At 32.3% G+C, this 14,224-nt stretch overlaps 1 protein-coding gene and 1 long non-coding RNA gene across 2 annotated transcripts; one reads left to right on the top strand and one right to left on the bottom strand.

Moving 5' to 3' along the window:
* The first annotated feature begins 6,430 nt into the window (after window positions 1-6,430).
* LOC113381817 lies at window positions 6,431-9,657 on the top strand. Its single transcript, XR_003367591.1, has 3 exons — window positions 6,431-6,552; window positions 6,912-7,027; window positions 9,632-9,657. It is a non-coding gene; the product is annotated as an uncharacterized LOC113381817 (long non-coding RNA).
* Window positions 9,658-13,216: 3,559 nt separating this feature from the next.
* Window positions 13,217-14,011, bottom strand: LOC113381877. The gene has a single exon (XM_026620553.1). The coding sequence runs from the start codon at window positions 14,009-14,011 to the stop codon at window positions 13,217-13,219; it is 795 nt and encodes a 264-aa protein (XP_026476338.1).
* Between the last annotated feature and the right edge of the window lie 213 nt (window positions 14,012-14,224).

Here is a 14,224-nt window from a genome sequence, read left to right as displayed (position 1 = left end):
ATATTATAATATAATGAAATATCTGGTATGTAACTGGCAAAAATATATAGAGTAATCCTCCTTGAGTATAGAGATCTCGCATCATATACAGGTAGAAATATGCTCTATCAGCAAGGTGGTTCTTGTAACTAGATGTAAGGTAAGCAGTGTCGGCGGGATGAATCTCGTAACTATCGTTCAGCTTGCTCTGAATATGAATGCTGAGGAAAGAAAACGACCCAAAATACAAATAATAAATACAAACACTGAATGAAATTAATTGAGAAATATTCACAGTATTATTCACAAAATACACACACACAAAAATCACACGGAAAAACCAGTGAACATGGCAAATTATTAAAGTTTGCATACAGATTATTATATTCACATTATTTCCTACTTAATTATTGCAGGCATTATACAGAAGAGAAAAGCCACAGGGAATCAAAAGTTCATGTACGGGGTGTGATGAAGATTGTAAGTGTAGTCGGTTTGCATATACAGCAATTCATTTTATGGATTTTGCTACAACCAAGACAAACTACTAATACATCACAGGTAAAATATAATTTTATTGATTTTTAATTTAATACCATGTGGACATGGGAGACTGACATTATAATACCGCATCTATTCATAGTCGTCTTGCCAAGTTAGTCGGACATTTTCACAGTACTTTACTAAAATATTTTGTACTTCTTTTGCGTGGTATTTGTCGCTTAGAATGAAGAGATTTTGATGTGTCTGTAGTACTGTTTCGCCATGAATCTGGTATAATATGTCTATCTTCTTCACTATCTAATGCTTCTTCTGGACAATAAAATAGTTGAGATGAGCAACTACTGCGCAAAAAATTGTGCATTGAGTATCATAATTTCGGTTATATCCTTGGCTGCTAAAATTTATGCAGGAACACTTGAACATTATTCAAAACTTTATATATATCGAAGTCCTTTGATCAGCTTAAAAAACCATTCTGTGTTATCGCCGTTATTTCAATTTTGTGAGCCGTTTCAGAGGGAGAAATAGTGACCTTCACTGTACTTTTTCTGAAGAGGTACTAAAGCAGGTATAGCTGGTATTAATTTTGGTTTTGAGTTTGTGTTTTCTCTTTTCTTTAAATAGTTCAGTAGTGTTGGACAGTTTTTATAGTTGGCTGAATGAGATCCATTGCAGTTGCAGAATGTTGGATTGGGGGTATCATTTTCTTAGACACCTCAGGCCAATTTGATGAATCTCCGTGCACTTTACTGCACATATAATGGGCACTGATCACTTTTTGGATTCTTTTTTCGGGTTTTAGAATTAAATATACACGCAAATATTATATATTATTCCGTTTTTTGTCGAATTCATCTGAATAACTTTGACTAACTCCAATTGTGATTTTTTGAGATCCGCTTTGATGTCCGTTGGAGTGGCCCCTCAAAATCAGTATTTCAGATTGCGCCAATTTAGTCGTCACTCGTATTTTGCGGGAGTTTTGTCTTTCTGACAACGTTTTTAGATGTTGCTGCTTTGGATGATAAAGTAGCTCTTTTCTTTGTACTTCCTTCGAAGTTATTTTTCTGTGCTCTATTTTTGATGATTGTATTGGCGGTTTCCATTAGTTCTTTGGTTTCCGTATCCGGATCTGAATCTGTGATCGATAGGCTGCAAATCTATTTGATAACTCCAGTTTAGATGGGTCGTCGGTGCTATTATTTGAATTTATCAGTTGTCGAAATTCGTTGCTTGTGTACGCTCTCTTATTAATTTTTTTCTTCCTTGAGCGACCCATTTTTTGAGACTGTTTTAATGGGTCGATTAATTGCTCATCGCACAATTTAAACATTTTGCACTGTCTTCCGCTATAGAGGGAATATGTATACGGGATTAACGGGATTAAGTAGTGTCACGTGAGATTTAATTATTTATAACATGGTTGGGCTGAAGACACTCTCATCCATTAAAGACGGGAAACCATACTTTTTTTTAATTTACAATTTGATGGTCACTCTTCAACGTCCATCGATTCCACTCACCGAGCAAACCCAAATCATTCCCATGTTTAGTGCTAAATAACGCCAAACTATTCAGCTTATCTTATAACATATTAGTTCTTATGTGAGTTTTAATTACTTTCAATTTCGAAAAACTACGTGCACCACTTTGCTACACAAACAGGTAAAGTTATGAGTATTCAAGGCAATTTAAAAATTAGGGAATGCTAAATTATCGTACACTATATGATTAAGGATATCAAATTGTTTTCGGCTATTACAATCGATTGTCTGAAAAATATCACGAAATGCAAAAAATTCTATTGAGTTTATATTTCTACTGTTGCCGTCCTTTAAAATAACTTCTAAATCACTGCAATGCTTTCTTAAAGCTCTGTATTATTTTCCTGCAATTTATTTGAAAAATCGATTTTTTAAAATCGATCCTTAATTGTTGAAAGCGATCGTTTGTCGAACACATTTCAACATCTAAAAGCACCTAAAACACAATAATTTTACATTTATCTAATGGAAATCTTGGCGATTCGTCGGAGAGCTTATAATCCAATGGTCGTTTTTTTCTTTCGTTGTCGCACTTCCGAACCACCTTTAAATTCTTGCACGTTGTTCCGAACCACCTTTAAATTCTTGTTCTCCATCCACCTATTTGCTCAGTTATTTTGCTGTTATTAGGATATTCTTATAATATTTCGATGATCTTGCAAAAATATTTTTAAATTTTCCATAGATTCTAATGTAAATTGTGTATATTGTATTACAATTATAAATTCAGAGCTTCGTGTTGATATCCTTTAATGAAATTTTCATTGTTTACAATGTTACTTTACATTGTTAACTTTACATTACTTTGATATTGTAAACTTTACAATATCAAAAAGCTTCTCCTATTGATATCGGAAGGACCGAATTGCATTAATATGGCTGTGCCTATAGGGGTACTACATCTGGATGAGGGATCTGATAAAGACAGTTAGTGAGGTATATATAAATTTGAGTACTTAGTAAAATGCATTGCACTCACCAGTGAAAAACCATCACCAGTGAAAAAACCAATTTTGCTTTTCAGCAAGGAAAAAAACTGTAGACTTTTATGTGTTGATTCAGCCTATTAGCGTTACAAAAACTAATCTACTAATTACGGTACGGCAAGTTCTAGCAATTTTGTAGACAAAAAGTAATTTACTATCATAAGTGGGGACTACTATGATCGATGAGGGAATATAAAAAATAACAAACGCTAAACAATATTATTTATAGGTTAAACCCGTTGCACACGACGCCAGATTTCTTGGCTAGTGCATGCCACACTTTATCTAGCATCGATAATATATACTATAATTTACGACCTTGCCAGCCACATTTCCCACTTATGCCAGCTATTCACAACGGCAGTATCCTTAACAAATTTCTTTGTATAACCATTTGCCTAGCAATGTGAAACAGATCGGAAACAGATTTCAGAACAACTTCTGTCTCGTTTTTCTTGTAAGTTTTCAAAAATTTCAAAATTTTCAAAAAATTGTTTTAATTAAAAATGTTCAAACTCGAATTTTTCTAAAAACTAAATATTTTCAAAAAAATTCAAGATTTGCTCTAATTTTTTTTAAATTTTAATTTTTCGAAATATTTCAAAATTTAAGTATATTTAAATTTACATAAAACTTTTACAAGACAAACTTTCCATAACCTTCTTATAATTTTATAACAATATGAATAATCCGATAAAGATATTGATTTCAGTATCTTTCAATGCTTTCACACATAGTTATCAAATCTGTTAAGTTTTTTATAATTATTAGAGCTATTTTCATTCCATTTTTTAATTTTGAGTTTTGATGTATTACTTAATTCATTAAGAATTTTTTATCAGGTGAATAATGTGAAGTTTGCCATCTTTTTTTGTTTACCGCTTTGATGCTATCAATCTTAATTTAAGACTAATAGTGGAAATTTTATTTTTAACTACTATTTTTATGTTTGTTGTTAAGGATTTGACCGCATTTTCATGTTTTGTTTAAAAATTATCAAGTTCAATATCATTGTTCAACTTGGAGTTTGTAAATTGACTTTTTTTTAACTTTTTTTTTTCAATAATACTTCGATATAAAATTCCCAGTAAGTATTGATATTATGCAACGTCGGAGCTTGATTGAGTGGTTGGATGATAAATAAAAATATAAATAATTATGAGCCATGATCCCAGAAACTATGAAGGAATCCAAAAGGTCAGGTATTCTTGCTGAATCCAGTATGTACTGTGGAAATAGTTGTATAATTTTGTTGTTGAATAAATTTATTGAATTTTTAGTCCTTGTGATTCACTAATCGTGACCACAATTTGTATGCTTGCTGTTGAAGTCTCTTCCAACTACAAATCTATTACCCACAGTTTCGAAAAATTCTTGAAAATGATGATTTTTCAAATTATGCCTCGGCTGAAATTACAATGTCATGTGGTAAGTGTTTTACTTTAACCGAAGTTAGTTTAGACACAAGTCACATACATATAATATTATTCACTTATATCTTTACTTTACTTTCATTAATAAACCTAAATATGTGAGGATAACAATTTAAATTCTGTAATAATGATGACAAATTGAAGGGCTTGATTAGCGTTTTTGTGGGGTGCAGTTCCTCTAACAATTTTGTCATTTTTTCCTCAAATAGACTGCATTCTAGTATTATGTGTTCAGTTGATCCAATTGGTGCTCCATATTGACACGATTCTGATACTTTTACTCCTAGCCTTTTCAGATGTGCGGGTAAGTTGCCATCGTTAAATCTCAATCTCGTTAATGATACGATTGTACTTCTGTTTCCATTTACAAATTTCCGGAACCATGATTTCTTTTACAGCGATATCGTCCCCTTGTCTCCGACGAACTATTCCATTCTTCTTGCTATTTGTCAAATATTTTTTGTTCAAAATTAATCATATAGTAGTTATTCACTGTGGCTGCGTGGATTATTGTTCCACCCATTTTGCTATAGTGTACGCTTTTTTGTTGCTTCTAATACCAAGCTGGGATCTTATTCATAATAATTTAACCATATGACCGTGCTCCAACAGATTTATTTAGTATAGTATATAAGTCTAGTTATTGTAGACTTCATATTGTAATGTTCAATTTGTGAAAATAGATTTTTCAGTTTGTCTAAGCAGCTTTTGCTATCAGTGACAATACCCGCTTTAGTGAATTTGATACTTTCGACGAATTCGATTGCTTTTTTATGGCTATTAACTCTGCTGGCCAAACTGAAACAAAGTCTGGGAGTTAATATCCTATTCTGATATTTGTTTTTCAAAAAATATTGCACAGGCAGGTTTATTTTTTAAGTTTTGACCCATCTGCTAATATAAACGCCTATAGTTTGTAGGTGTGGAGATCATTGCATCTATACATAATCTCAAACATTTGTATTGGATTTTGCCTAGCTTCCTGCAATGTGAGGAATTATTGAAAACTAGACTTCTAAAATCTAATGGTGGTCTAATTAATGTTTTGTATAAGTTTAGAGCTGTTGTAGGGTGAGCTCTCTACTATGCTATATTAACAAATCTATTACCTATATTCGCAAAATATTTTTTGTTTCAACTTTTTTGATGACCTGATCTATATGTGCTTTAAAAGATAATCTTCTGTAGAAAGTGACACCCAAGAATTTAAAGGTTTCTTGTATTTTAATTCTGTGATATTCAGTCGTTAGTGATTCCTCTAGCTTTCTTCGCCTTGAAAAAACTCCTATTGAGCTCTTTTCATCTGATAATTCGAGTCCTTGCTTTGAGAGTCATCTATATCAGATACTTTTTAGAGATTTTCATAATAGTTTCAAATTTTGTTTACATTTTTATGGGTTGCATACCAATGTATATTCGTTGATAGGCTGCGACGCGGCGCCAACGCGCTTAAATATTTTGTCTAAGTAACATCGGCGTAGTACGATTGCTATAAAAAAAGTTAGTTTTCGAAAAAACATAAGAATATAAAAAAAATCAAAAACTGATTTTTATGAAATTTTAAGAAAATGATAAAATTAAAAAAAAGTAATATTTGATACGGAAAGTTCCAGCAATTTGACTTCAAGCACTAGTTAAGATTATTGTTCATTCAATATTTTTGTGTTACTTGTAAAATTATAATTACATATCAATAACAACAATACTAAGAATAAAAAAATATAATTTATTTTAATATAAAAACTATCTACAGATTTACAATTGTTGACATATTATATTAGCCAAGCTCAATATAATGCAAGGAGAGATTTCTATACGAGCATTCACTCCGCAAAAGATGAGCTTGTATCTGGCGCCATTGACATTTTGCCTCCGTTGGCAGACCTGCGTCTAGTCGAGTGAGTGCATCTATTAATCTGTGGTCGTGTTCAAGTCACGTGTTCTGTGGGTTCATTAGTTGCTTCGTGCTGCGCATTAGTTTCAATGTATTTGTGTTTTGGCGTGTTTATGTTTTGGTGTTTTTTTCTATTTTATTTCAATTTAGTGCTTTGGTGGACAAATAATCAAATGGCATAAATTGGCGATAAAATTGTTTGCAGATTTTTGGTTAGTATTTTGATGAATTGTTAATTCAAGACGTGAAACAAAAATTTTGACAGCGTTCTATTTCGTATTCGCTTTGATTTTCAATGTGAAATATTCGTTAAAAATGTTGGTGCTTTCCATGCTTTTGTTGCAACACGCGGTTGATTTAATATAAAACACAATGTTTGTTTTATTTATGATTATTATGTACATACGCACTTACTTTATTTATTGATATCATTTCCAATTTCATAGAAACGCTATAACTAATGCATATTCTATTTTAACACTGTAGTTGACATTAATTTTTTTTCCTTTTGAGACTATTTTAAAATATTTTATTTCTATATATGAATTAGTATAATATTCTTAACTTTCAGGTGTCGGTGAAGAAATTTTATCCAACATAATGGAGAGCCATGTGAATGTTTTGCCGAACAAAATCATCCTACATTTTATAGCCATGCAAGGTACACTGAGTAATAATTTTTAGCAAGTAAGTACTTGCAAGTTATTTATTGCGTTGGATATAATCCTGATTAGTATTATCAAAAATGCTTAGTAATAGCAAAATTGTTTTACGAAACACTTAAATGCACATGTTTCCAGAATTTCATGAATGAAATTCTAGACATTTGATCTGCTTTTATTGTCCGAACCTACAAGTAAAAAGTATGTCTATATATTTATTAACAGTTATCAGCAAATGTTGTCTGTATAATTATGAGTTTAGCTGTTAGTTTACGATTCACAAATTTTATAATTGCTAACAAATATGGTTGTTGATGATATGCTGTTGATAATTTCAATTATTAAATTAAACTTTCTATGGAACAGATTAAACTTATGTAGCATTGTTTATGGTCCTTGGTCCAGTTCTCTTATTTGTTTGTCATTTTACTATCATCAATTTTTAATTTTGCAACTATTTTATATTTTCTTATGTTCAAAAGTAAACCTCACATGATTAACTTCATAATTTTTTTCTTCACATAGTCTCTACTATACTTAGACGGTACTCTGCTTTCTGGTCACCTCCTAAAATTAATATTAACAAAAACTTGACTTACTATGTAAAATTCTCATAATGTCTGAAATTTCTGTTATGTTTACATATTCCCACTTTAAGATATACTTTTGCACTGTAATAATTCTTTTGGAAAAAATTTGCTCGCTGCTATAGAGTTTATCGGAAGTTGTGATAGAATATTGTACTTATTCATTACTAAAGTATCCCAATAAATTTTGGCATATGTATATGTATGAATGTGGGTATATATGTGTATATATATATATATATATATATATATATAGATGCAGTTTTTAAAAATTTAAAAATCGAGTTTTACATTGTTTTCAATTGTTATGATTAGATGAAAAGTCCTGAATTGATTAAGGAATTTAAATTGAAGTGCGTTAACAGATACTCAATGTAATAAGTTTATAGTAATGATTTCTTTAAATGTTTCAAAAGAAAAAATATCGAATTTGAACTTGATACTTAATACTTGCTGTTTGCCACCAGCATGGAACTTATGAACCATTATTAGCTGACCTTGGGATCTTATATAGTAGATTTTTTATATTAACTATGATGGAAATAGCATCAATTTCAAATTCAATACAAATTGCTATTTGCTATTTAAGCGATCAATGAAAGCATTTACATACATTTAATCATATATCTATAGCTAGGGCATATCATTAATACAATCATGAATTTACTTGAAAAATTCATTTTAGAATCCATGAGTTTTCGTCTTTAAGCCTAATTCAGTGGAACAAATTTACATTCAAAAACTAAAGTATGTGAAATAATGCAAGTATGTAGCTTGTATAGTAGTTTAACTGTGTATTAATTTTTCATATAATAGTTGAAAATCATTTTATACGTGAAAATCAATAATCAATACTTAATCTTGCATGTACTTTAATTATTCTGAAGGAAAAAATATTGAGAGCATTTCATTTTTAGCAGATACATAATACCAAATTGCATTATTACTAAATACATTTCAGTTTTGGTATGAGATTTTGGAGAAACTCTTCATCCTTGCATATAAAAATACAATAAATTCCCAAAAATACTGTTTGTTAAGTTGCAAGCACTATTATTTTTATGCAGTAAAACAAGGCATATACTCCGGTGACCAAACAAATGAATCACATTCATAGAGCACTCACACATCTATGTTTCCTTTTGCGTAAAATACAAATGCCTATTGCTTAACTCTATATTTCTATTATATTCCTATTATAGCCTTGGATTCGAGTTCAAATCCATACTGCATATTTACTTTTGCTTGGTCAATAGGATCTCTGTTATTAAAAAACAGGCATTGATTATAAATTCAATACTTCTATAGCCTTGGGTTCGAGTAATTACGAAAAAACGATGCGGCCGAACTTTACCAAAAACTAATCAGTATGAATAACCGTTTAAGAACATATTTGCGAAATACATACATCTTATCAACTTTTAGTAAATCATTGTCGTTGTCTTCCGCTCTTTCGGCTTGCTGAATATCCTCGTTTTTAATGGTTATATTATCTGACTCGATTTCTTGCTTTACAACAAAACCTATATTTATTGAAAAAAAAAACATTTATAATACGATTTAAAAAGTTACTTCTTAATTCGAATAGTTGTAAGATAGTAGCTCTCCTTGAATCCTTGCCATTAATTCTTCTCATTTTCTGCGGCACTGGTCAAATACAAACGATCATCTAGTTTTAATAAATTGCATTTTTTGAGAATTGATTTAGAGGAACGTCGCAAATTTTGACTATGCAAATTAATTGGGTCAATGGGATCTCTGGAATTCAAAAAAGCATTAATTACAGATTCAATACTCCTACTCTTTGACTTGCAGAAATTCTGTATGTAAAATAAAGACCGAATCATTATTTGTGCAGTTGATAATACAATATGCGAATTATAAAATTTCGATGGCCATGGCTCACAGAATTTATCCTAGCCTAGGGAAAATGAATCTTGCTCCTCGATAACAATAAGATAAAAGAGAACACTTACACAGCCATCACTTCATTTTTTCATGAAGGAGCCGATTATACTAATCTATGTTTAAATCTTCTATAGTTTTCAACACCGCGTAAAGGAACAGATACTCGAGGTGGAAATACTTCTTTCACCAGCTTTCCTTCAGAGTACTTTTTTTATCTAGTGTGGTGGTTTTTGTAGTATTAAGAAATATTGTAAGTGCGAAACTATGTGAAATTTATAAATAGTAGATTTTTATGAAATCATTATGAAAATAAATATATTTGTATTGCATATTAAAATAATACATTTTTTTTATAAATTATATGTATTTAAACTAAAATAATATAAAACACAGATAAATAATAATATAAAATAAAAATTTCAAGGCTTACAATTTGCTGGATGATATTTATCATAAAAGCATGAAAAACAATAAAAATATATTGCAGTGAGCACGCTTTAAAAATTCTGCAGCATTACATAAACATTTGGCTCTACCTACAGATCCTGGAAAGCATATCTAGTGCTTCCTAATTTGCTCACAAACCATGCGTATCTGATCATTTTTTGAAATACAACAGCGGATAATTGGTGATGTATTAAAGAATGTATTTTCACTGTGTCTTCTTTCTATTCAATCCCCTTTCAATTTGCGTGATTTGATAACAATTTTGTATTTTCTCTATCCTCGTTCGTAAAATTATTATTGAATAAAGCTGTCTGTCTGACCATCCCATGAGTCAATTATCAGCAAAAACTTGTTATTTTCCACATAGGGCCCTAGAACATTGTTTATGTATGACACAAAATGTCCTTTTGTTAATTTTCCACTTTTAGAAGCGGTTAAAAAAACGTTTCCCAGTTCAGGCATGTTTTTTCCATTTTTGACGGTACTGTTTGGCCAAATTCGCCCGCTGGCTCACGCAAACATAAAAACACTTTAGGAAGCAGTTTACCTGATGCTGTCACAGAATACTGTGCAGTATATGTGTGAGTTAATTTAGTAAAAACTTCCCCACTAAAAAATATATTTCCGTTGCTTCAACTTCAAAAAGATTAAACTGCTATCAGAAAAGTCTTTTAAAAGTACAATCCTCCCTATATAAAATATTGGGTTCAAAGGTAAAAATATGTAAATTTTCAACGGAATGTTGGATAAGAGTGCTTTGGAAACTTTGGCTTTTATGATGAATGACGCCTTAATTCGTGTTGTCTAATTCTCTTATGGATATATTGTGATGTTTGGCCAATGTATTGTTTTTGACAATTTTTGCAAGAGATTGAATAAACTATGTTAGTATTAAATTTAGGAGGGGTGGTGGATTTAATTTTTGAAAACATTTCTTTAAAAGAATATAAAAGCTATTCCTGAAATAAAAATATCTTCTTCTTTGAGTAGTTTGGCAAAATAACCAAATAAGCCTTCAATGTAGGACATGCTGTGCAAAGTAGGTTTTATATTGCTGTTTTGGAACAATTTGGTGATGGATTAATAATTGTTAGATTTATGATAGACAAGTCTTTTATTGGTAATGGAGTTACTTTTTCTTCTTAGCCCTGAATATTTCATAGCTAATTCATCTGTGAACATTTTTCTTAAAACATTTATGGCATGATCACACTCATGCAACAAAATCAGCCTGTAATTTAAAAAATGCGTTTATAAAATTTAATTTTTTCTTTTTAAATAATTTCATATGTTTTATACCAGATCAGATTCCATTTTTTCCCATTTTTATCGCCCATTTTTTTCCACCACTTCGACATCATTTACAGTAGTCTTCAAAGGGAATAAAGTATCGGAAACATTTGTTTCCTTTTTGTGCAATGTACGGTGGATCGAATTGCTTTTTTGGTCGCTGGCCTTCTCCAAGATTATCAAACGATTTAGACTTAAATCAAGAGTTGCTGAAATCAAATAAAAATTATGTCAAAATAAATCAGATTGTCTTGGTCTGTCCCAATCCTGCATTATTTTATTCATGCTAGCCATTTTGCAGTCAACGCCTGGCAAGGCAACTCTAAAGAGAGCTGTAACAGAAATAGATGTTAGGAAAACATCATAAACAATGAGTCACATTTTACTCACATTCAATAATCAAGAAACGCTCTTTGAGCATCTGTACTTCTTTTAAAAAAATGCAATTGCAAGCAGCTTCCCGTCCTCTGCTTGGGAGAGCCTCCACTCCATGCATTGGACCATCTTCCATTCCATGCGATTGAGCTTCAGCAACTCCATGCGATTGAGATTTAGCCACACATCCGCCCGTAGTAGCTGCATTAAGAACAAATTTGTTTGAAAATATATAATATTTTATATGATCACGATTTTTTTTTATAACTCTTACGCTGAGGCCGGAATTGGACCTCAATAGCTTCCAGTCAACGAGGTCAGGAAGCCCTGCTACAGCTGCATCTGTACATTATAATATAAAAATATTATATAAAATATATTTTGAAATTGTAGTAATTTATTACCTTCACCATCCGAAGTGTCGCTTTCTGATTCAGGTATGACTGCAGCCTTTCTTTTCCTATGCCCCTTGCCTAATTCCTCTTGCGAGGCATATTCCGAATCATCTGCGTGCTTCCTTGCTGACATATATGTGTCTAGAACAAATATCGAAGTCAATAAAGCTTCCAACATTTCAATACTTCATATTTAAGTTATTTCTCACCATATAACCCGACAAAAGTTATTTTTCTTCTAATCCACTCCGACTTGTTCACTGACGTTTGCTTCGCAGCTAAAGACGAAATGCGATATTTCATACAGGCAGGGGGCCACCACACTTCAGTTATATTTTCAGAATAATTATTTTCCACTATCAACCATTTGGAAGGAACCTCCATTGTGTACTTAGTCGTCCGAACAACAGCAAAACTTTTCATTATGCTGTAAATAAATTAACAATGCCCAATATATAAATTGTATGTATACTTACGGGGCCATTCCCGCCACTTTATTGCTAACAAACATTTTCAATAGAGACGGATCTGTCTTTAACCACGCCAAGACAATGCTTGAGTCACACCATAGAAACGACTCCGAAATTGGGATTTTTGTGATCGTCATCATCTGCCTAAATAACTTTGCTAAGAGCAAAGCCGCAGATAATTCTAGCCGAGGCAACGTCACATTTTTTAATGGGGCTACTTTCGATTTCGAACAAAGTAACCTTGATGACAAGGTGCCATCTGCGTATGTTGCCCTTAGATAAATGCAGGCACCATATGCATACAATGAGGCGTCTGAAAATCCGTGACATTGAATTGTCACCGGAATTGACTTAAAAATATTTCGGGGAATACTGAGATTCTCTAGATCAGAGAGATGAACTTTAAAAACATTCCACCTATCTTGTAACTCTCGCGACAAAGTCTCGTCCCAACCAAGGTTTTGCCTCCACAACTCCTGCATTATCAACTTTGCAGTTACAGATATTGGAGATATGAGCCCAATTGGGTCATAAATCTGTGCAATTGTTGATAATACAGATCGTTTTGTGTCAACACCCTGTCTAATGTCTGCTTCTAAAACCTTAATATGCGCTATTTTAAAAACATCCTGTGAAGGATTCCACACAAGCCCTAAGGTTTTAACAGTGTCTGCTTCAGAAAACAAGGCCATAGCAGAGCTTTGACTTTCCTTTCGGATAGTTTGTAAAACTTCACGACAGTTCAAACCCCCCCTTCATCTAACAATTGTACAACTTCCCTTTGTATCTTAACCAACTCATCAGCAGTATCAGCACCTGTAATGATATCATCAACATAGCAGTCCGTATCTAGCACTTGTGCTGCCTGTGAAAATGTTGACGCATAATTTTGCGCCAGCATCTTCAAACAGCGCATTGCCAGGTACGGAGCACTAGCTGTGCTATATGTTACCGTGGTGAGTTTGAAAATCTTTAAGGTTTCCTGGGGTGACCCCCTCCATAAGATCAACTGATATAACTGATCAGTATCCTTAACTTTTATTTGGCGATACATTTTCACAATGTCTGGCACAAAAACAAACTGATGGCACCTGAATCGAACTAAGATAGAAAACAAATCCTGCTGCAATTTAGGGCCAGTGTGAAGAATATTATTCAACGAGACACCAGAGGAAGATTTCGCCGAAGCATCAAAAACTACTCTAATCTTATTGAAGTTATTATCCTTCACAACAGGGTGATGTGGCAAGAAATATAAATTATTTTGAATTACTTCATCCTGAGTAAGTGATATCTGCTCAGCGTGCCCTAGTTCAATGTATTCATTCACAAACCGTGAATATGCTGCAAACAAAATACTATCTTTAGAAAACCGCCTCTCTAAATTCAAAAACCTATGTTTTGCACCTAAATACGATGATCCTAGTTTCTCAATTTTGCCATCTACAAAGGGTAGAGCTACTTCAAATTGACCATTTTCAAGCCGTGAAACATTAGAGAGGAAATGATCCTCACATAACTTGTCAGACCCGGTCATTGTATAGTTAGAGGATACCTCCTCCAACCGCCAAAACCTGGTCAGACTGTTATGCAGGTCTTCATTAGAAATAAATCAAACATGCACATTTTCCTGAGTTTTTGAAGTATATACCCCTGAGATCAGCCAACCAAAGCAGCTCTTTCTTAGGATAGGTAGGTGGTTCCCTAAACGAATGCAACCTTGCTGTAGCACTTCAAAATATAACTCCAC

This window comes from Ctenocephalides felis, unplaced genomic scaffold, assembly GCF_003426905.1.
Source record: "Ctenocephalides felis isolate EL2017-DRISC unplaced genomic scaffold, ASM342690v1 CF-g0.4_SCAFFOLD_00188, whole genome shotgun sequence".
Classification (NCBI taxonomy): Eukaryota; Metazoa; Arthropoda; class Insecta; order Siphonaptera; family Pulicidae; genus Ctenocephalides; species Ctenocephalides felis.
The sequence above is the reverse complement of the archived record's forward strand: the minus strand, read 5'-3'. Positions and strand labels throughout refer to the sequence as shown.